Source organism: Meriones unguiculatus, chromosome 2 (genome assembly GCF_030254825.1).
Source record: "Meriones unguiculatus strain TT.TT164.6M chromosome 2, Bangor_MerUng_6.1, whole genome shotgun sequence".
Classification (NCBI taxonomy): domain Eukaryota; kingdom Metazoa; phylum Chordata; class Mammalia; order Rodentia; family Muridae; genus Meriones; species Meriones unguiculatus.
This window is the reverse complement of record NC_083350.1, coordinates 91,096,474-91,120,231: the sequence shown is the minus strand read 5'-3', so window position 1 is coordinate 91,120,231 and position 23,758 is coordinate 91,096,474. Positions and strand designations below refer to the sequence as shown.

Sequence of the window (23,758 nt, the reverse complement as noted above, 5' to 3'; positions counted from 1 at the left end):
GTGGGAAATAGTAGGTTATGGAGAGGACGGGAACCCCACAAGGAGAGCAACAGAACCAGAAAATCTTCCCAGAGACCCATACTCCAACCAAGTACCAGGCATGGAGATAACCTAGAACTCCTGCACAGATGTAGCCCATGGCAGTTTAGTGTCCAAGTGGGTTACATAGTAATGGAAAGAGGGACTGCCTCTGACATAATCTGATTGGCCTGCTCTTTGATCACCTCCCCTTGAGGGGAGAGCAGCCTTACCAGGCCACAGAAGATGACAATGCAGCCACTGCTGATGTGATCTGATAGACTAAGATCAGAAGGAAGGAGAGGAGGACCTCCCCTATCAGTGGACTTGGGGAGGGGCATGCATGAAGAAGGGGGAGGGAGGGTGGGATTGGGAGGGGAGGAGAGAGGGACTTATGGGGGGATACAAAGTGGATAAAGTGTAAAAAAATAATTAAAAAAGGGGAAAAAAGAAGTCAGAAAAAAAGAGGTACTTACTCTATTAGGGTGCTTCAGTGGTAGTTTGCTACTGTTGGCATTATTATCACTTCTCTAGTTTCTAAATATAAATTGATGGGCTTACAGGTAGAGCCAGGAGGCTGATAAACCCACACAAATCAATGTCATGGTTAGGGAGAGAAACAGTCATTAGTCTGATGAGTTATGGTTCAACTAATACGTCCTACCATCCCACCTGTTTTTTTTTTTTTTTTTTTTTTGTTCCTCCCCCTACTTCCCATCTGGTTCTTAAATTTGAAAAGGAAAGGGCCTCCATGGAGACCTGCACACATTTTAAAATAATACAAAACAGAACATCTGAGGTCAGGGTAAGCCAAGTCAAATAAATAAATCTTGCAGGACTGTAGGAACAAAACAAAGCTTACTGGATCAGTGCAGCCACACTCAGCTCTGTAGAGAGATGCCAAGTTCTGGTAAGTTTAAAACATAGAAAGGTCAAACAGGAAGAGCATGATTTGGAGCACCTAGCGTTCAGCATCAGTGCTTGGCCAAGAACAGACATCATTTTACATGGGGTGGGCTTCAGAATCCAGGGCTTGAGTAGAGTCATAGAAATCTCTGTAGGACCTCCCTGGAGATTAAGTACCCAGTACTTATGAACATTCCAAATGGGCTCTTGAAGGGTTGTCATTATCTGGGATGCAGATCTAAGATGGATGTTGGCCTGAGGGAAGTTTATTAAAGAATGTTTTAGGAAGCATCACCACTCTAAGGGATGGAAAACGTGGGAACAGGATAGGGAATAGAAGATGAGCTACACAGACATTTCAGAAGAGGTCTCTATCAATGCCAAAAGGTACTGAGAGGTGGAAATGAAATGTCACAGATTGGAATGAAGGGGCAAGGATCTTTATAGAACTGACTGTAACTGCACCCATAAAAGAGGTAGGACCTTGAGTAGGCAGCTCTCTTTACTTAAGGCATGTCTAAAAGAGGGCTGATGGCTGAAGGCTATTCTGAGAACAATTCTAGCAGCTGGAGGAAAAGTTTTTCACTTCTGTCTCTCATTTTTAGATTTGTTTTTATTTTTAAAATTCTCTCTCTGTGTTTGTATATGTGTGTAAATGTGCATACATGTGTACATGTGAGTGCAGGTTTCTGTGGAATCTACAAGAGGAGTTTCAGGCAGTTGTTAACACACACACACACACACACACACACACACACACACACACACACATACACACACACACACACCCTACAGGAGGGCACACTGTGGGACTTGGGAATTGACCTATTGATGAGTTTCTTCTCTTTTGCTGTGGTAAAATATTATGACCAATGGCAACTTATAGAAGGGATAGTTTATTTGGGTTTATGATTCCAGATGAATAAGAGTCTATCATGGCATGGCAGGGAGACATGGTAGCAAGCGGTAGGCCCTATGTCTTTAAATACAGGCATAGAACATAAGAAAAGGAAGTGACATGAGACTTTTACTCTCAAAGCCAGCCCCCATACTGCACTTTCTCGATCATGGCTGCCACTTAAACCTTTCTCAAACAGTCCCACAAACTAGGAATCAATTATTCAAATGCCTGAACCTATGGGGAACATTTCTCGTACAAACTACCTTAAAGACTGGTATTCTGCAAGAACAGTTCACTTGACTGCAGAGCCATCTCTCCAATCCCAAGTGCTTCATTTTTCAACATACATTACAGCATCCCCTACAGGTGCCAATTTTGGAAGGAGTCATTCTGTTGGGAGGAATGAATTTTACAGACACACGAGCAAAATTCTGAACTGACATAGGTGTAGCATCACCTGCAATTATAAATTTATGGAAAAGAAGTTCTGACATGTCCATATTACAGAATTCTAGGCAATCCTTCATATGAATGAGATAAAACTACCTGTTCATTCTCATGGATAACTCGGCTAAATGACACCTGAGCATGGTGAACCATACCTTTTTAAAAAAATCAATTATTTATTTTATTTATTTTTTTCCAGCATTAAAAATTTTTTAATTTATTATTCACTCTGTATCCCAGCTGTAGCCCCCTCCCTTGTCCCCTTCCAATCCTGCCCTCCCTCCCTCTTCTCTTCCCCTGTCCCTCCCCCAGTACACTGATAGGGGAGGTTCTCCTCCCCTTCCATCTGACTCTAGCCTATCAGGTCTCATCAGAACTAGCAGCATTGTCTTCCTCTGTGGCTTCTTAAGGCTGCTCCCCCATCAAGGGGAAGTGATCAAAGAGCCAGCCACTGAGTTCAATGTCTGAGATAGTCCCTGTTCCCCTTACTAGGGAACCCACTTGGACACTGAGCTGACATGGGCTACATCTGTGCAGGGGTTCGAGGTTATCTCCATGCACGGTCCTTGGTTAGAATATCAGTCTCAGAAAAGACCCCTGGGCCCAGATTTTTTGGTTCTGTTGTTTTCCTTGTGGAGTTCCTGGGTGACCCACACCTTTAATCTCAGCACTCAAGACAGAGAGACAGGAAGATCCCTGAGTTCAAGATTAGCCTGTCTACATGATTTTAGAACAGCCAGGGTACACAGAGAAATCCTGTCTCAAAAAAAAAATGTAAAAAAGAATTAGTGGAAAAAAACCCAAGCTCAGCTGAGTGTAGATAAGTAAGAGAATAGCATGCTGGGAAGCTAAAGGAGTAGATTGTATCAGACACTGTTACTACTCAGCCCTATATCCATCCCTTAACACTCTTCTTTCTTATACCATGGGAGCTCAAAGTCCCAATTGTTTATGTCTCACATTCTTTTGCCACATGTACCCATCGTTGCTTCTACCAAAGGAGGTTATTTTTTTCAGGAACTGAAGGAGGAGGGGAGGAGGCAACAACCCCCTCTGCTTCTATGTTAGTTACAGAGGCTGAACTGTAAGCAACAGCAGTTAGATAATGGTAACAGTTCCTGTAACACTAGTAGTGATGTGTACGCAAGTTATGGCAGTGACAGCTTTGAATGAATACAGTTGTGGCCTTGAGTAATTGACTTCTCCTTTTTATCCAATTATAATAAATTCTTATTAACTCCACCCCTCTGAAATATCTAGAATCACTTCTGTATTTCTGGCTGTCCTAATCTCATTTGCGCCACTGTGATAAAATATTCTGATAAAAGGCAACTTAGGGAAGAAAGGGTTCTTATATTTCCAGGTTCATTGAGGGAAATCAAGGCAGGAGCCCAAATGAAGGGTTTCTTGATATTCCATGCAGCATTACTTCTGACTAAGAAACTCACTTTATAGTCAAAGAAACTCGACAAGAACCATAGAGAATACTAATTGCTGGATAAAAGGCAGGGTCATGCTTAGCTTTCGTTTCTAAAGAATTCAGGACCAATTGCCTAGAGAACTGTGTTGCCCACAGCAGGCTGGGCTCTTTATACATCAATTGCCAGTGAACACAACCCCCATAGACATGCTTCAGGCCAATCTGTTCTAGGCAATACTTCAACTGAGATTCTCTTAACAGCTAATTTTAGGTTATGTTAGTTTGATAGTTAAAGCTAAACACATGCAAACCAACTACTCTTTAGGAACTCACAATGTAGCTTCATATATTTGGCATACGCTTGTACATTTGAAACCTCTCTAAAGAATGCCCTCCTCACTCCACAAGGAGAGCAACAGAACCAGAAATTTGAACACAGGGGTCTTCCCAGAGACTCACACTCCAACCAACTACCATGCATGGAGATAACCTAGAACCCCTGCACAGATGTAGCCCATGGCAGTTTAGTGTCTAAGTGGGTTACATAGTAATGGGAAGAGGGACTGCCTCTGACATAATCTGATTGGTCTGCTCTTGGATCACCTCCCCCTGAGTGGGGAGCGTATTACCAGGCCACAGAGGAAGACAGTGCAGCCACTCCTGAAGAGATCTGATAGACTAAGATCAGAAGGAAGGAGAGGATGACCTCCCCTATGAGTGGACTTGGGGAGGAGCATGCACGAAGAAGGGCTGGAGGGAGGGTGGGATCTAGAGGGGAGGAGGGAAGGGCTTATGGGGGATACAAAGTGAATAAAGTGTAATTAATAAAAATAAAAAAGAAAGACAAAAGAACTGGACTTGCAGAGGAAGAAAGGGTGATACAGAACAACCTATAACCCCATCACTTGAGAGGCTGAGTCACAAGGAGTGCAAGTTCAAGGCCAGGCTGTGCTGTATAAGGAGAATGAGTCAAAGACACACACACACACACACACACACACACACACACACACACACACACAAAGAATGCCGTCCTCAAGAAACAAGTGATAATGATTATTATGTGGATATCATCCAGGAAAAATTATATTAAGGCTTTTCACTAGATGCCACTTTGTACCTTTTCAGCTTATTTAAAACAAAACAAAATAAAACCTCACAACATTTATTGTCACCTAATAATAACATAAGGGCCATCAAAATAATATGAATAAATATTTCACTTTTTCCAACAGAAGATATCTTTAAAAAACTGTATACTGTCTTCTCAACTTCTCCTGCCCTTTACCATTTCTAGTTGGAAAGACTCTGGCACAGGATAATATTATCTCCTTTTCGCATGATCCAAACCATTTGTTTCCTTAACTTAAAAATTTTTTAAATTTTTAAAAATTTTTATTAATTATAATTTATTCACTTTGTTTCCCCCTGTAGCTCCCTCCCTCCTCCCCTCCCAATCCCATCCTCCCTTCCCCTTCTCCACCCACGCCCCTCCCCAAGTCCACTCATAGGGGAGGTCTTCCTCTCCTTCGTTCTGATCCTAGTCTAGCAGGTCTCATCAGGAGTGGCTGCACAGTCTTCCTCTGTGGCCTGGTAAGGCTGGTACCACCCCAGGGGGAGGTGATCAAAGAGCAGGCCAATCAGTTCATGTCAGAGACAGTCCCTGTTCCCATTACTATGGAATCCACTTGGACACTGAACTGCCATGGGCTGCATCTGTGCAGGGGTTCTAGGTTATCTCCATGAATGGTCCTTGGTTGGAGTATCAGTCTCAGAAAAGACCCCTGTGCCCAGAATTTTTGGTTCTGTTGTTCTCCTTGTGGAGCTCCTGTCCTCTCCAGGTCTTCTATCTCCCCCTTCTTCCATAAGATTTCCTGCACTGTGCCCAAAGTTTGGCTATAAGTCTCAGCATCTGCTTTGATAGTCTGCAGGGTAGAGCCTTTCAGAGGCCCTTTGTGGTAGACTCCTGTCCTGTTCTTTGTTTTCTCCCTCTTCTGATGTCCATCTTCTTTGCCTTTCTGAATGGGGATTGAGCATTTTAGCCAGAATCCTCCTTGTTTCTTTAGGTGTATAGATTTTAGTATGTTTATCCTATATTTTATATATATATATATATATATAATACCCACTTATGACTAAGTATATACCCTGTGTGTCTTTCTGCTTCTAGGATACCTCACTCAGGATGATCTTTTCCAGATTCCACCATTTGCCTACAAATTTCATGATTTCCTTCTTTTCTATTGCTGAGTAATATTCCATTGTGTAGATGTTCCACAATTTCTGTATCCATTCCTCAACTGAGAGGCATCTGAGTTGTTTCCAGCTTCTGACTATTATGAATAAACCTGCTACAAACATTGAACAAATGTCCCTGTTGTATACTTGAGCATCTTTTGGATATATGCCTAGGAGTCGTATAGCTGGATCTTGAGGAAGCACTATTCCTAATTGTCAGAGAAAGCACCAGGTTGATTTCCAAAGTGGTTGTACAAGTTTACATTTCCACCAGCAGTGGAGGAGGGTTCCCCTTTCTCCACAACCTCTCCAGCATGTGTTGTCACTTGAGTTTTTGATCTTAGCCATTCTGAATGGGTGTAAGGTGAAATCTCAGGGTTGTTTTGATTTGCATTTCCTTGATGACTGAGGACATTGAACATTTCTTTAAGTGTTTCTCTGCCATTTGATATTCCTCTGCAGAGAATTCTCTGTTTAGCTCTGTACCCCATTTTTTAAATTGGATTAACTGATTTGTTGCTGTTTAACTTCTTGAGCTCTTTATATATACTGGATATTAGTCCTCTGTCAGATATAGGGTTGGTGAAGATCCTTTCCCAATCTGTAGACAGTCGTTTTGTTCTGACGATAGTGTTCTTTGCTTTACAGAAGTTTTTCAGTTTCATGAGATCCCATTTATTGATTGTTGCACTTAGAGCTTGTGCTGTTGGTGTTCTGTTCAGGAAGTTGTCTCCTGTGACAATGAGTTCAAGGCCTTTCGCATGGGTGCGAAGCCATCCACTACAGCATGCTCAGCCTACCAGATGCCACATCTCAAAAGGAAACTGATTCTCCCACCCTGACTAGCCACCATAACTTCTGAGTGAGGGCCTGTCATACCAGTTATATTCTATTCTAATAAAGGTTAATACATAAACAACTATGAATCAAAGACTATAAAATATGCTTTAAAAATGGGTTGAGTGGTTGGGGAGATGGCCACCAGGCTAGAGTGCTTGCTTGGGTGTGGTCTCATACATATATCACCTCAACACTGTGGGGGAAGAGACAAGTAGATAGGACAAGTGGGACAATGAGAGGGATTGGGACTCATTGGCTGGTCAGTCTAGCCAATCAGTGAGCTCCAGGTTCAGTGAGAGACCCTCTCTCAAAAAAAAAAAAAAAAAAAAAAAAGGTAGAATGTCATAGAGGCAGATACCTCCTGTTCCTCCTGTTGACCTCTGGCATCCACACACACATATACATGCTAGTGCAGCTGGACATTTTGTGTGTACACATATGCTTATGGCTCCTACCCTAAGCCAGAAATCTGAATTATCAAATATTCCCACTACAAATGTCTTTGAGTGCCAGCACAACATCACTAGCCTCAAGCAACAGGTCATAATCATACAGGTGAACTAACAATATTATGTAAAATCTCGAACAGTGTATGTGTTGCAGGTTAAACAAATGAGTTTTTTTTTTAGTTTTTTATTAATTACACTTTATTCATTTTGTATCCCCCATAAGCCCCTCCCTCCTCCCCTCGTTTTATATTTAGATTCAGCTTCTCTCCTATGATATCTCATCATGTATGTGCAAATATGTCTAAATCTGATAAAAATTGAAATCTAAAACACTTCTGATCCAAAGTATTTTCTGTAGGTTCAAACACATTGAACTAATAGCCTCTCCATAAATCAAGAACAAGAACTGCAAGAGAATCTGTTGTGCTCAGATGTAAAACAATGACTTATCCAGCTTCCTTCTTTTCTTTCTTTTTTTTCGAATATTGTTGGAGCAAAGCATTGTGGTTCCTTCTGCCTTGCTACCTCCATTAATACCGAGAAAAGACTGAACATGGTCTTCCAGTTCTCTGCCTCTTTGTCTCTTTCTCTCTTTCCATTCATATACACCTCATATATATGAGAGATAAACATAAACATAAATCTATATATCCATATGTATATGGATATATCTTTTTCATATATATCTCATTTGATGAACTATTGAGGAAGAATTATGAGGTGTGGCCTTGTTGGAGAAGGGGTGTCATTGTGGGTGGGCTTTGAGGTTTCAAAAACCCACTCTAGGAAAAATCTCTCTCTCTATCTCTCTTATATGATATATACATATATATGCATATACACATAAAAGGAGATATATGCATACACACATATATGCACACATATATTCCAATTTTACTAGAGCCCTGGGTTCCATACCACTAACTTCTAGTAAAAAAATAAAAGTTTGTGGGTCTACCTAAGATTATTAAGTATTCAAGTATTAAGTAATATTATTAAGTATTCATTATCATCTATTCATCTGTAGACCATACCTCTTGGTCTCACAGAAGGTTGACTTGTATCTGCGGAAAAGTGCCCTGGTCTTAAACACAAACAGGAGAGCTCGGCAGGTCAACCACACTGGCCAAATACTCTCTAGTCCCACCAGGACACTGCAATAGGACCCTGTAGAGGCAGCAAGTTATGCTGGGTAGTCAGATGCAAAGTGATGTGGCTCTCCACTTGCTTCCCTGTGTGGATGGATCCTGGCTCTATTACAGCCAGGCAAGAGGTTTTGAAATTGTGGAAAAGAGGGTGGAGACATGTGGTGGAGGCTTCTTCTAGGCCAACCTCAACTAACTTTTTGACTTTGTCTAGCAAAGCACAGACAGTACAATTATCTGGCTAATCTGGGTCTTCATTGAGAGGCCAGCTTAGACTAAACAGTAGCTTTGGTCCTAACACTTCTCTTGAGTGCTAGAAAATGAGTGTGAAGTTCTAGTCGGTTGGGATTGCTTATGTGACCCACCTATTGGTCCAGATGGGCCACAGACAAGTTATTCAAACTTCGAGAAGAGTTTGAGAAGGAATATCTTCCAGGGACAAAAGCCCAAATGACATGTTAATTGATTCCCTGACTAATTTGCTTTCTGGCTTTACATGATTGGAAATGAGAATGACTAAATCAGCCAACATTTTCCATCATGATTGTAGCCCCCACAGACTCCTGAAGTGGCTCCAACATCCCCTCATGGTTATAGCATCTCCCTCAGGCATTCATCCCTGTATACAAATTTGGTACCTGTTACTTGGTCTGTAGGCAGTGTTGAGATACAAGAGAGAAATAAAAGAATGCCTCAGAGTTACCATAAAAGAGATGGAGTAGGTCCACCTTGGTTGGCAACTGCACATTTGTCAGATGGTTAACAACAACAACAAAAACTTGAGTTTTTTGAGGAAAGAATAAGAAGCAGAGACTCTAATCTTGCATATACACCACAGGCAAACCAAGGAGACCAACACCAGAAGGCCTGCTAACGCTCCCATGCCTGCCCATTCCTTCAGATGATTCATGGCTGCAGCAATCCATGTTGATAATCCTGTGGCTAGTCCTGCGTCCACTCTGGTAGAATTTACTGTGATAATGGCCACTCTCAGCTGCTCCATCATAGTATCGAATTCTCCAGTCCAATTACCTAAAATATAGCTAGACAATTGTTTAGACAGATTTGCAGCACAGGAAAAATTCTCATGTTGTATGCTAGTGACACAAAGTCCAGCATACTTTCATTGACAGCCCGGTTGAGCCATTTGCCAGAGGGTATCAATTTGCTCCTGCATGAGGTCAATCCTCTGATTGAACACCATGCTCCTTTTAGTTGAGCATTAATTCCTTTTTGTACATCTAAGGCATGAGCTACATTGGCTAAAAGATTATTCAGGGTCTGAGCAGTCTGCACAGTATGACTCATGGCTAATGCCATGGTGGTAGCTCCAATAGCCGCCAATGAGATGGCAGTAACAGTGGCAGCTGTAGTTCCAAGATCCCTTTTCTGTCTGAAGAGAGTCATAGTGTGATTAGAGTCTCACAACAGCATAATGCAGCCATGACCATTCAGGCCTTTACAGCCATTGAAGCAGGACAGTCTCCCCAAGTATGGTTGGCTACCAAAAAAGCTAAAATGTTATGCTCAGGATGTGAGGCTAAGCACTGCACTCAGGGTCAGCAGCTTTTGACCCAGAGAAGAGCATGTCTGATTGCATGCAGGTTGATGCCCCAGGTCCCGCCTCTGAGAAAAAGGTATCGGATGGGTCTGATGCTCTTTGGGTGGATGACACCTAAATGAACATCAGTACAAAGTCCCAATTTATTTCTAATATCAGAGATCAGACCTCTACTCTTGCCTGATGCGTCTAAAACAAAAAGGGGGAACTGTAGAGAGCTGCGTAATGCCGCGACTTAAAGATGGAGCTGGTTTCCGCCTTCCACCTTCCCGAAGGTGAGTGCTCTCTGTCACAAACAACTCCACATTTGGCTAAGGCTGAGGATCTGGCTTGCTTCCATGTATGTGGACCTATCTGCATTGCCCACGTGGCACACTGGGGTTGGCTACCCAGAGGCTATTTAAGCTGTGGGCTGGCTTTCCCCAGGGTCAGATGATTGTTCAAGGTTCCTGAATAAACTGCATTGAAAAAAAAAAAAGAAGCAGAGATTTATAACTCTTGGAAAAGGAAATGCAGCCAGAATATGTGGAATCTGTCAATTATTCATTCTGAAAATATTTCCTTCAGTTCTAGTTTGTGCTGGGACCCATGTTACTTTACAGAGTAAATCCAAACAGTCATAGGCCCTACTCTCAGGCAAATAATCTTACCCTAAATATATAGCTAAAATATTGAGGTACGGGTATGGAAAGATGGAGTGAGGTGCCGTGAAAGCACCACTGAGTCTTCTGATTCAGACAGGGCTCAGAGAGGAGTCTCTGAAAAAGGTAATTCTTTAAAGGGCTCAATTCGCTTTTTTTTTTTTTAAATATCACTCTAGAGCTAGCAAGATGGTTCAGAGCATAAAGAGCTTGCTGTGCCAGTGTAGGGTCCTGAGTCTGGATTCTTAAAACCCATGTTAAGGTGAGTGCAGCCACAACATTTGTTTTCTTTATGCTGGTAGGGAGAGATAAGAGACAGACACGAGGGGCTCCAGAGGCTCCCAAGATACCTAGCCTGGAACACACAGCAGCCAAACAAGAGCCTCTTTCTCACACAAAGAGTAAGGTGAGACCTAACCCCTGAAGTGTTCCTTTGACCACCACACACATGCATGGTACAAATGTCCCTGTGCCAACACACACACACACACACACACACACACACACACACACAACAGATCACTCTGGATTAGGCATGAAGAGTAAATTGGAGATTGGTAAGCAAATAGAGTTATGAGGCTGTTGGTTGAAAGTTTAGATGAGAGCTTGTCATAGTTCAGCCAAGGTAGATTGGGACATCATTGGAAGGACTATGGAATCACAAGATGTAGTCAAGAGGACATGGCAGAGGGTAGGGGTGGTGGCAGAGGGTAGGGGTGGCAGGTAGGGGTGGTGACAGGTTTGCAGCTAAGGTCCAGATGGCACTCTCCTTGGAGAGAGGGGCAGAGGAAGATAGTGAGTTCTATATTGGAGTCAAACAGTAGGATTGGAGTCTCATCCTGTACTGGACAACTTCCTTTGCCCTTGGGCCTCAGCCTCACATGCTCTCTGCACCATGAGCTCCACATGTTAAGAATCCACCCACTCTTCAATCCAACTCAAACAGCATGCCATCCTCAAAGCCATTTCTGTTTATGGACAGGACCACTGCTTCTTTATCCTTTACCACATAAGCCAGCTAACACAGTAGACACTGTCAAATATTTGTAAACTGAACAAAAATAGCCTGCTTTTTGCCATGGAAGGAAAATTAATAGACATTGGATTGACTTAAAACCCACTGGATCATAGTGAAGTTCAAACTGTAGGTGTTTTAATATGAAGCCAACTCCATCAATTTGATGCTCAGAAGTTTGCTCCCTTCCTCTGACTCATAAGGTTCACAAAACCAACCAACCAAACAAACAAAACACCCCAAAACAGTGCAAAGGTTGGGCTGGAGAAATAGGCCATACCTATTCTTGAGTAATCAAATGGTATTTCTTCCTATAAGAATTTTATTTATTTTCACTGAAGAATGATAAGGAGGAGAGAAGGCAGAAGAGGGAGGGTGTTGGTGGACTAGGAGCAGGGATAGAGGAGGGAGAAGAAAAGAGGAACTCATAACAACCACAACCAGCAAAGAGCACAAGAGTCAGCAGCACAAAGAGGGTGGTATGGGAGGAAGGAGGAGGAGAACAGAGAGGAGGAGAACAGAGAGAAAGAGGAAGGAGGAAGAGGACAGAGAGAAGGAAGAGAACTGAGAGGAGGAGAAAGGAGGAAGAAGACAGAGAGGAAGAGGAGAACAGAGAGGAGGAGGAGGAGGATAGAGAGGAAGAAGAGAACAGAGAGGAGGAGGAAGAAGGAGGAGGACAGAGAGGAGGAGGAAAGAGAAGGAGAATAGAGAGGAGGAGGACAGAGAGGAAGAGGAAGGAGAAGGAGGATAGAGAGGAAGAGGAGAACAGAGAGGAGGAGGGAGGAGGAGGACATAGAGGAGGAGGAGGACAGAGAGGAAGAAGAGAACAGAGAGGAGGAGGAGAACAGAGAGGAGGAGGAGAACAAAGAGGAGGAGGAAGGAGGACAGAGAGGAAGAAGAGAACAGAGAGGAGGAGGAAGGAGGAGGAGGATAGAGAGGAGGAGAACAGAGAGGAAGAGGAAGGAGGAGGAGGACAGAGAGGAGGAGGAGAACTGAGAGGAGGAGGAAGGAGGAAGAGGACAGAGAGGAGGAGAAGAACAGAGAGGAGGAGGAAGGAGGAGGAGGACAGAGAGGAAGAAGAGAACAGAGAGGAGGAGGAAGGAGGAGGAGGATAGAGTGGAGGAGGAGAACAGAGAGGAGGAGGAGAACAGAGAGGAAGAGGAAGGAGGAGGAGGACAGAGAGGAGAAGGAGAACAGAGAGGAGGAAGAAGGAGGAAGAGGACAGAGAGGAGGAGGAAGGAGGAGGAGGACAGAGAGGAGGAGGAGAACAGAGAGGAGGAGGAAGGAAGAGGAGGACAGAGAGGAGGAGAAAGAAGGAAGAGGTGGACAGAGAGGAGGAGAAAGGAGGAGGAGGTGGACAGAACGGGTAAAGAGAAAATGAAAGAAAGGAGAGAAGGTAGAGAAGGAGGAGGAGAAGAGAAACACCTATCCTGTCACTAACTCCTGCAGTCTCTCCTGGAACTCCACCATCACAAGCTGATGTTACTATTATCGCAAGAGAACAGAGAAAGTATTGCTCAGCCAGGAAAACTCACTAAGAGGCAGAGTTGGGATTCGAACCTGGAGTCTGAGTACAGAGCCCTTGCTGTGATGTGCTCTCCTAAGGTTAAGTATGGTGGTCCTACAAAGGAGGGTCTCAGTTTCCTGAATGGAGGAGTCCCTGGTCAGGAATCAGGTCTAGAGTCTAGTCCTGATTTCCTATGCTATCTGACCTAGTCAATGTTTTTTTATATAGAAAATGGAATATCTGGACATTGATAACAGAAGTAATACGGAATGATAGTCTCAATTCTGGTCTCTTTTGAAGCTTCAGATAATTTCATTCCAATGACATAAGAAAATGATGACACAGAAAGATTAAATCATCTCAACATCTAGAAAGAAGAGAGTCAGGATTTAAATATATGCTCTCCCACTGTGGTGGTCTGAATGAGAATGGCCCTCATAGGCTCATATATTTGGATACCTGGGCTCCAGTTGGTAGAACTATTTGGGAAGGATGAGGTACGAGCTTGTTGGAGGAGGTGCAGCATTGGAGGTAGGCCTTGAGTTTTCAAAAGGCTTTCTATTCCCAGTGTGCTTTTCTCTGCTTCCTGCTTGAAGATCAAGATGTGAGCTCTCCACTGTTCCTGACACCATGCCTTTGCTCTACCATCATGGACTCTAGCCCTCTGAAGTCCTAAGCCCAATTAAATTCTTTCTGTCATAAATTGTCCTGGTCATGGTGCGGTGTCATAGTAATATAAAAGTAACTAATACATCCATTATAGTTCATAGTCAAAGTCAAAGGAGATGCCTTAGAGCCATGGGATAAAGATGGGACCACATAGCTGCTCCTATGAACAGCTCTACTTTTCTTGGTTTTGAAAAATGATTTCCTTTTTATATTTTCTTTGAAGACAAATTCCCTATCTGTGATAGCTATTCTTGGTTGTCAACTTGACTATATCTGGAATTAACTAAAATTGACTATATCTGGAATTAACCCAAATTGTTGGGTATGCCTATAAGGGATTTTTAAAAAATTAATTAAATCATTTAAATTGGGATGACCCCCCTATTATCCAGATCTTTTGAAGTAGGAAGATCCACCTTTAATTTGGGCAGCCTATATAAAGAACATGGAAGAAGGAAACTTTCACTCTTTGCCTGCTTTTTCTCACTCTCTCTGTCTAGTCCATTCCTTTACTGTCATTAGAGCCTACTCCTCTGGAATTCTGGCATATACTGACCAGTTGAGACACTCATCCTAGTGGACTGAACAACTTCTGGATTCTTAGACCTTCTATTGTTAGACAGTTATTGTTAGACTAGCTGTACCACAGCTTGTAAGCCACTCTAATAAATTTCCTTCACATACACTAAACACACACATTATATTTATATATATAACATACATAATACATACATAATCATACATATATTCATATTCAGTTTTGTTGTTCTGGTCCTTAAGAGAACCCTTAGTAATAAATTAACTAAAACCAAAAGGTTGAAAAATTAGTGGACCAGAAATTTCTGGAACTTAATGAGACTCCCAAGTACAACCTGAAATTTTTCTGGAAATCTTAGTTCATTATGACCACACAAAATGGAAGCAAGGTTGCTTTGGGAAATGCTCCAATTCATGAAAGGGCAAGTGCGGGGAGAGCTATGGAAGGGGCCACCACCTACCTGTTCCACTTGGATCTCAGTGTCGCCATTCACTTTCTTCCCATGAAAATATTTTGACCTGCAAGGAGACCAAGAGATCTGCTCAGTAAGGATCCATTTTCTTTCCTCCCTTTCCCAAGGCTTAGATGTGCAAACCACCACAGTTTCCATCTGTCCTTGTCGTCCTCTGACCATCTTCTGTCATGGCATTAAGAGACAGAATGTTTGAGGAGAGGAAGGAGAGTGGATGGGAAGACAGGAGACTCGAGTTCTGGTTCTGTCAAGTGACTTGACCTCCTGTGTCTCAGTTGCAGCCCCTAAAAGGAAGTCATGCTTCCTATTTCTAGGGGTGATTTGAAAGACTCAATGAAGCAAGGAAAACATAAATAATGTGTTATTGATTTGGTGTTCTTTTATTAAATTACACATATGTACTATATTAAGGACTTACTGATCTATCTGTTCTCTCATCTCTCTATCATGTGTTTCTCTGTCTGTCAGTCAACCACTAATCCTTTCATCTAGCCACTCACCCTTTCAGGACTCTCTTCCACAAAGCTTTGGTGGGACTCTCTCCCACCAATCTTTGATCAAGGTAAAAGAGTAGACAGCATTCTTGTGACCTCTCCCTCCATTTCCCTGCTGACCCTCCAATCTTATTTCTCAATCTGTCCCACTTGTCCACTTTACTCCATAATCAACCTATTCCTGACCATGGTTCATCTCTCTTCTGACATGGACTCTCTATCCTATCACTAATTATAAGCATAATTAGAATCAGTAACCATGCTTAATGGCTGTATCCCACTGAAGGTCAATAGGACTTCCTCACGTCTATGACCCATCATTTTCTCCCCAATACCCACAGGAATTCAAAACACACCCTAAGAATACAATTAATTATCTGTTGAATGAATAAATAAATAAATAGATTAGTGAGTCATAGGGTTTAATCTGTGGTCTTTTTCATTTAATGTGTACAACTACTATCAGGCATTTTAATTTCTATCTTATCAAGGAGGGAGCTCAAAACCCAGAGTCTAAACACATGCAGATCCTAAGGGGTATCTGTAGCCAGGCCTTTTCTTCTGTGTTTATGCTTTCTTTCACTCAACCCTGAAAGAGCCAAGACAGAAGTGTTTCCATATATAATGCTTAGGTTTCCATACATATTGTAAAAGAGCCAGTTTGCATTTCCCCCTTTCCACTGCTGTTGGAATGTCTGAGTCACTTGCTGTGAGCCAGGTACTACATTAAACATTTCCACAAATCTTCTTAGGGATGGAGGCAATGCTTTTCTTCTTCCAAACTCATTCTCTCCTTTCTCCACAGCAGAAATATTCAGATTAGCATATAAAACTCTAGTACGAAGTCTCTCATAAGAGGGTGTGGCCACAGGACCCACTTCTAATCAATAAATTGTAAGCATCACGTTCAAGAACCTTCTCTTAAGTTTCTTCATTCTATTCTTTTCCCTGGATCAGGGCTGTTGTCAATTATTTTCTCAATCTTTGTGAAAGAATTTTTCTACAAACTCTCAGAAGTTTGTGTTCTTCTAAGAACACACTGTCTGTGTTCACAGGCCCCACTGATTCTCAGCCAATGCAGTAGAACCTCTCTTCACAAGACCTCCACCATCCTTGATTGACAGCTTCAATGCTAGTGGCACTTTTTCTTACACTATTGAAAGGATAAAATGTCATTGAGGCTGGATTTTTGTGGGACAGGAATGAGTGATATAATCCAAAAGTGAGGACTTTCTTTCTTTCTTTCTTTCTTTCTTCTTTCTTTCTTTCTTTCTTTCTTTCTTTCTTTCTTTCTTTCTTTTTTCCTTCCTTCCTTCTTTCTTTTTTATTTTTTTATTTTTTTAATATGAGTTACAGTTTATTAACTTTGTATCCCAGCTGTATCCTGATCCCTCATTCTCTTTCTTTCTTTCACATTGATGTTTTTCAATAAAAGTGTGTGTAGCTACCTTCACACAACATAGAATTTAATCACATATCCTCAACAAAAGAATCAGCACATTCCATCCCATTTCCAGTATTTGTGGTGCCCGGAGAAAAACAGCAAATGAGCAATGAGGTGTGTAACTAATATTTAAAGTTGGTAAGTATTCTAATTTCAATTCTGTTGCTGTGGAGCCATACCAAAAGCAACTTACAGATGAAAGGTTTGTTTTTTTTGTTATTTGTTTCTTGCCTATAATTCCAGGTTGCAGCACAACATTTTGGGGAAGTCAAGGCATGAACTCAAGATTTCACAGCATGTCCACAGACAAGAGTAAAAAAAAGATAAACTCAAAAAGAAGAAGAAGAAGAAGAAGAAGAAGAAGAAGAAGAAGAAGAAGAAGAAGAAGAAGAAGAAGAAGAAGATAAACCCATCCTTGCCTGCTTTAGTAGGGATGGTTCCTCCCACAATTGGCTAGGTTTTCCCAGTCAACAATGAGAACAATAATCTACAAACATATCCACAGGGCAACCTGATCTAGTCAATTCCTGAGTTGATGTTCTTAGGCAATTCTACATTGTGGCAAGAAGGCACTGAAAACTAATTACCAAAATGAGTTAAGTTAGCAAATGTCTAATTAAAGTATCTATCTGCTTTCCTTCTTTGAAGGACTCATGAGTTTTACCCAGACTATAGAAGCAAGGCAACAGCCAGCTCTTTGTCTAGATCCCATCTTCCCTAGTGTCCCAGTTACTCTCCATTCTACCCTATACCTCCACAGATTCTGGTATTTTTCTCCTAATACTTGATTTCCCATTAACCTCAAGAGGGAATAGGGTAGGGCCATTCCCCACATCCTGGTAGAGTTGTCATTCAAAGTCTCATAACTTTTCCAGATGTCCCATAGTTTCAGATTTTCAGAGTTCAGCCCAGAACCCCAGGTTCCTTCCTAAAGAGGAACCTGCCACCAGATGGCCAACTTTATCCACACCTTGTTTTACAGCTGCTTCCATGGACACACACACACACATACACACACACCTCCTGTGATGTTTCAATATGTCCTCTGCTTTTATGCTTCTGGTCTTTTGCACAGACTCACACCTCTGTTTTGCTAGGCCATCTCTTTCTCACCTTCCAGAGTTCTCATAGGTGATACCTGCTCTTTTGTTTTTCTTAGCAGCAACCTCATCTGGCTGGCCTGTGTGCTACTCCTGAGTCCCTGAGTACTCTCAACCCTTATGGTCCCACTCTGTCCCCCTGACTTCAAACATCCAGTCTGTGAGCTCCTAGAAACCAGAAGCTGTATCTCAGCAGCCACTGCATGTGGCAGCAAAGTGTGACTGGGCACAGGACTATGTTTCCCACATGTTTGTTAGCTGGGTATAGGAATGTCTCTTGCTTGTTTCCAATCCCTTTCTTGTGATCCTTTTTTGCCACTTACTGGCAAATCATTGTAATAATGCCCAAATCTATACCTTTTATGATATGGGTCATTGTGTAGATATCCAATCTATAAGACTGACAGTTAGCCATAGACTTGATTCTAACCTGGAACCCAGAACACTCTGTATTACATGCCATCAAAGCATCTCTGTCCTCGAAGAGGCCTTGCCTTCCTAGGAGTCTTTGGAATGTTCACTGCTGGGGCTGGCAGGCGGTCTCAGGCTGAGGTGAGGGTCAGGCTGTCTTGTCCCCCTGCCTGGCTGGGAGTCAGAAGTCTGTCTCCTCATGGGCCACACAGACTGCTGCCCCCTTGAAGGCAGTGGGGTAGGGCAGGAGTGGAAGGGTGGGCTCATTTAGGCTGGAGCTGCCTCAGAACAGCTCCATCTGGCAAGAGGGAAGGCGAGGGATGGCCTAGAATTCTAGATTCTTCCGGGGTGGAACCTAACTGCCTCTGCTACTGACTATCAGGCAAAAAACAGATAGATCCACAGTGCCCAATGGCTTTGTCTTCCACCAGCAGCCTGATCCCAGTGCCCTAATATGTCCATCTTATAGCTCCTTGAATAACTCAGCCACTCAACCAAGTCCATGGTCCTGTCCTAAGAAGGGGGTGGGAACCCTAGATTCCAGGAGGCTTCTGTCTCTGTAGGTGGCATTTTATGTTACTGCCACATTAAAGGCACCAGGAAGGAGAATATTATAAACTAGGGTTGCCTGGGGTGTGAAATCCCTAGTTTGGGGCCCCAGATATGGTGGTGTGTGAGAGAGATTTATGAAGAGTGGACACTGCATTATTTTTCTGTTGTAGCCAGGGAATAAGCACAGATGGGATCTACCTTGAAGTCAGAGCTGGACTCCCTGACAGAGTCCTGACAGACCCATCTGCCTGTGGAGCAAGCGAGGCTAGTCTAAAACATCTCTTACTTAAACCTAGAACTTGAGAATTCTGCTAGCCTAGCTAGCCAGCTGGGATCCTCCTCCCCTCCCTGAGTCCTGGAAGGCAGGCAGGGGCACCATGGCCACTCATTTAATAGAGTCCTAAGGGTTTAAACTCTGGTTCTCAGGCTTGTGCAGCAACTGCTTTACCCAGTGAGCCATGTCCATGGCCCCTGGAAGCCTTCTTTGCATGATTCAACCTACAATGATGGACCATCTGCTCTGTGTACAATCTGCAGGCTCCAAAGAGTCAATCATGAAGACCACACAGAGCTCACTGCATCCTCGGAAGGAGTGACACACAGATGGATGGATGGATGGATGATGATCACAAGCACATCAGCACAGAGATCCAGCTCTGTCCACAGAAGGGCCACTCAGGCCAGCCTTGGGTGGGAAGCAGGGTGTGTGTGTGTGTGTGTGTGTGTGTGTGTGTGTGTGTGTGTTTCTGATGAGGTGGCCTAGCTAATCCATCAGTTCATCAGGTCATCCAATATTTAGTACCTATTCTTTGCCAGGGAGTAAGACTTCAAAGAGGAGAGAGAGGGAGAGAGGGAAAAAGGGAGAGAGAGAGAAAGAGAAAGAGAGAGAAAGAGACCAGCAAGGGCAAACACATTGGGCAAGCACTGGGGGCACTATGGGGAGTGACAAATCTTCCTGAAGCACATACCCTTAAAAGTGTGAAAGAAAACTGAACAATAGGCACATAGATACGGAGGACCTGGTTGGGTGGAACAGGATTTCTGATACTTGCCTTAGATATTTTGGGGCCACCGTGCCTCTTCCTCTGAAAACTGAGGATTTGAAGGATCAAGTCTAAAGGTGTTGAGAGAGTTTACATTAGGACTCAGCTGCAGAGGCATCTGGGAGGCTGCCAAGAATGCACCAGTGAGTTGCTCACCAGTGGACTACTGATGAGAGGTGGATGAGTGAGGCTTCAGTTTGCTAGGAGAAGATGTAGAAGAGACTTCTGGCATCCAGGTTCTGTCTAGCTCTGCCATTTATATCCTGATGCTACCTCATGCAAATGCCTACCACCATATTCCCAGTTTTGTTATTGGTTAAAAAAAATAGGAGAAAATTCACTGTATAAGGTAAGGACTCCTGAACAATACTCCTGGCACACAGCAGGTATTTTGCTAACATTCAGCTCTTCTCTCCTTTTTTTCTGCATGAAGGCTGTGAAGATTTATATTAACTCTCCATTCATTATAGAGCTTACTCATTCATCTACCTAATTCATTCACCCATACATCCACTCACCCGACTACTTATTCATTTATCCATTCATCCCTCCATCTTCCATCTCTTCTCTACTTTGTGTTAAGCATCATGTTGGTCTTTGCAATTGCATTGAATGAAACATTCCATCCAAGCAGAAAGGCTTTTATGTCATACTGGAAGACAGTTCCTGAGAAAGACAGAGATCTAAGAGTTACCCTAACACCTCTATCCTTTATCACAAGTTCCCAACTGGTAAATATTGTGGAGTTCATAGCTCCATTTTGAAGGATGAATTGTAACTTTTTACTTTTGTGTGTGAAAGAGAGTATGGTGTGTGTTAACGTGAGTATAAGTATGTTCAGGTGTATGCATACATGTGGAAGCCAGAGAAAGACTGGACATCCTTCTCTATCACTCTATATCTGCCCCTGAGACAATTTCTTTCTGAGCCTAGAACTAGACTGGCAGCTAGGAAGCCCCAGTAATCCTCCTTTTTCTGTGTTCCTTAAACTCTGGGGTTACATGTGTTTGTGTGTGTGTGTGTGTGTGTGCGAGTGTGTGTGTGCGTGTGCGAGTGTGTGTGTGCCTATGCTGTGCTTTTTATGTTGATACTGAGAATCCAAACTCATATGTCCATGCTTGCTCAGCAAGCTCTCTTAGCCACTACATCTGTGCAAGGGGGCCTTCATCTAGTATATGCATGGTCCTTGGTTGGTACTACAATCTCCACAAGCCCTTGTGGGCCCTGGTTAGTATGCTCCGTTGGCCTTCTTGTGGGGCTCCTTTCACTTCCAGGTCCTTCTATCCATCCCACCACTTTTCCACAAACAGACACAGAGACTCACAGCCAAACACTGGGCAAACATATGGACCCTTTATTACTTTCACAAATGAGTAGCCAAACCAAACTTGGGATTTTTCCCTTCTCACCACCCACTTTATCTCTGCCAGCGAATTCTACTTATACTGAGTTGTACATGGGGCTGGCATGCTCTGTTATCAAGTTGAATTTCATCTCCATCTTTCATTGTTCCTCCAGTGGTCTTATTTCTATTCATTTAAGCCATGTGTCACAAGCCCTCTATTTTGGTAGCTTCTAAGCTTGGTTTATCCATTGTTAAAAAGAAGGTTTCTGGGCATACAGAGTCCACTGTGGCATGTGACAGCTCCTCTTGGTCTGACCTGGATCCATCGAATCCTTGTCTAGTAGTGCCTTCTCCATTTGTATTTGCCTGTGTTGTGACAGAACCAAGCCTCCCTCCTACACACAAGGGAGTGTAGGAGGTTTGTCCCAAACTTTTCCCAAGAGATAAGAAGTAGACTAAGTCAGGTTTAATTTTACCAAGAATTTGTTTTTAAGTACAGGGTAAACAAGAGTTGATATATGCATACGCACATCTCTGAAGGGGCCTCACAGGCTGACTTTTTCTAGAACTCCAATCATTATACGTTCTTTTCATACTAAGAAATTCACCATATATATCCAATAAAGCCTCATTTTACTTATGTTGACCAAAGTTATTTCTCTTCTTTAGAAAGATCTTGACCTTACACAAAAAATTCAGGGTGGTATCTGGAAATGGTCATTTTAATGAAAACACTCATGCAGAGACATGGTCTTCACCCATCCCCATGGTTGTATATCTAAGGAAACAGAGGCTCTTAGAGGAAAGTGCCCTTTACCTTTGAGATCTAGTAATTTAGTCAAGGTCTCTAAAGAGACAGAAAATAGAAAGAGATTTAGGAAAACATTTCTCCATATTCTCTTCTGTTCAAGACATTTTCCCTGGACTTTCCAGCAGGGTTCCAAGGGTGAAGCTCTGCCTGCAAGATTCAACAACAGCAGTGTGGTGGTAGCAATCTTTCTATTTCCCCTTCTTCCCTCTCTACTCATAGGAGCTGGGTAGGAAGCTACAGAGACACCAATCCTTGGATTGGACAGAATGAAGACCTCACGGAGAAGGGTCAGCTCTTGAAAAATCCCTCAAGTCAAAGGGCTAGGAGCTTGGGTACCACACAAGGCCCTCACTGTGTGCACACATTGTCTCCCTGATAAAAGGGGCCGGGCCTGGGAAAACTGAGCTGTCTCCAGGCAACAGAGCTAGTTGATGGGGAATGTCCAGGCCCCTCCCCTCTCCTTGGACACCAGGGCAGGGAGAATTACAGGGAGAGAGGGGCAGAGGGGCAAGGGCAATGTCCAGCATTGAAGCTTCCCAGATGGAGTCAAGGTGGAATGGTGGAGTTAGTAAGTAAAGCAAGGAGGAGGTGACACCCCTTTTATGATGCCCCCCTCCTCATTTCGCCAGAACCCCTTACAGTTCTCCACATACAAGAAGTTGCCTTATGTGGTAGAGAGACTTATGGTGGTGACAGGCATGAGTTGTTCCCCAGAGCTGAGGGTCTTCAGCAGTGTTCAGCCTCTCCATTTACTCCACTTACTCCAGGGCCAGCTGGTTGACTTGGAGCTCTCACTGTATCTCAGAGAGTGACTGCCAGTCTGCCAGGGCTTATACACCCCTCCTCTAGGGCTTCTGGATGCTGGCCCTCTAGCACAACCAGCTGAACTGAGAAGCATGCCAAACGGCTTCTTTCCCTTGGGCTCCCAGGGCTATTATATTCACAAGCAATTAGTAACTGTAATTAATTGTCAATAACAGTTAACACCCCAGGGTCTAGTATATGAGGCTGAGCCATGTACCAATCTCACCTATGCCATTATCTTTAAACTTTAAGATTACCCTTTAGGAAAGCTAGTCCATACTCCTGCCTTATAGAGGAGGAATGTGAGGCTGGCATGTTAGACCTGACAGAAGTCTCATAACTGAGAAGTAGAGTAGGGGCCAGATCCTACAGCATTGAGGAGTCTAGCTGGAGACTGACCTCTGGGCTTATCTCCCTCCTTACTGGTGATGGTAGAGAAAGCTGTGCTCTGAGAATGGGGTCAGTCAGGAGACCTGTTTTGGCTCCTCACCCAGCAAGCAAGGCAAAGCTAGCTTCTTGCTAGTCACACTTTTGTAAAGCAAAGCTGTTTCACATTTTACCTTCTTCACTGAGAGAAAAATAGAAAAATACTGGACACTCAGTGAAATCTGAATGTCAAATAATAGCAAATACATTTTTAGTATACATCTATCTCATGTTTAACTGTCTATACTCATTCATTAAGTATTAACTCGATAACCTGTCGATCTGACAACCCTACTTTGATTGTAATCTTTATTGACAGTTTGATGGGAATTAGAATCACCATGGAAACATACCTCTGGGTGACACCATCCCATGGGCTGGATTCTCAGATGGACTAAAAAGAAGAAAGTCATCCGAGCACCAGCATTCATCATCTCTTTTTGTTTCCTGGTGGCTAACACAATGTGAGTATCTGTCTCACACACCCGCTGCCACACTTTTCCCACCACGATAGATGGTACCCTTAAAGTATTAGCCTAGATAAACTCTTTCTCCCATAAG

The 23,758-nt window shown here is 43.0% G+C and overlaps 1 protein-coding gene across 7 annotated transcripts in view; it reads right to left on the bottom strand.

The window, feature by feature from the left end:
• Syn3 (synapsin III) overlaps positions 1 to 23,758 on the bottom strand; it is a 496,250-nt gene that overhangs the window by 429,915 nt on the left and 42,577 nt on the right. For all 7 annotated transcript variants that reach the window (XM_060377798.1, XM_060377800.1, XM_060377801.1 and 4 more), the window contains exon 3: positions 14,756 to 14,813. In XM_060377798.1, the coding sequence (XP_060233781.1) occupies positions 14,756 to 14,813 (58 nt within the window). The remainder of the gene's footprint in view (positions 1 to 14,755; positions 14,814 to 23,758) is intronic.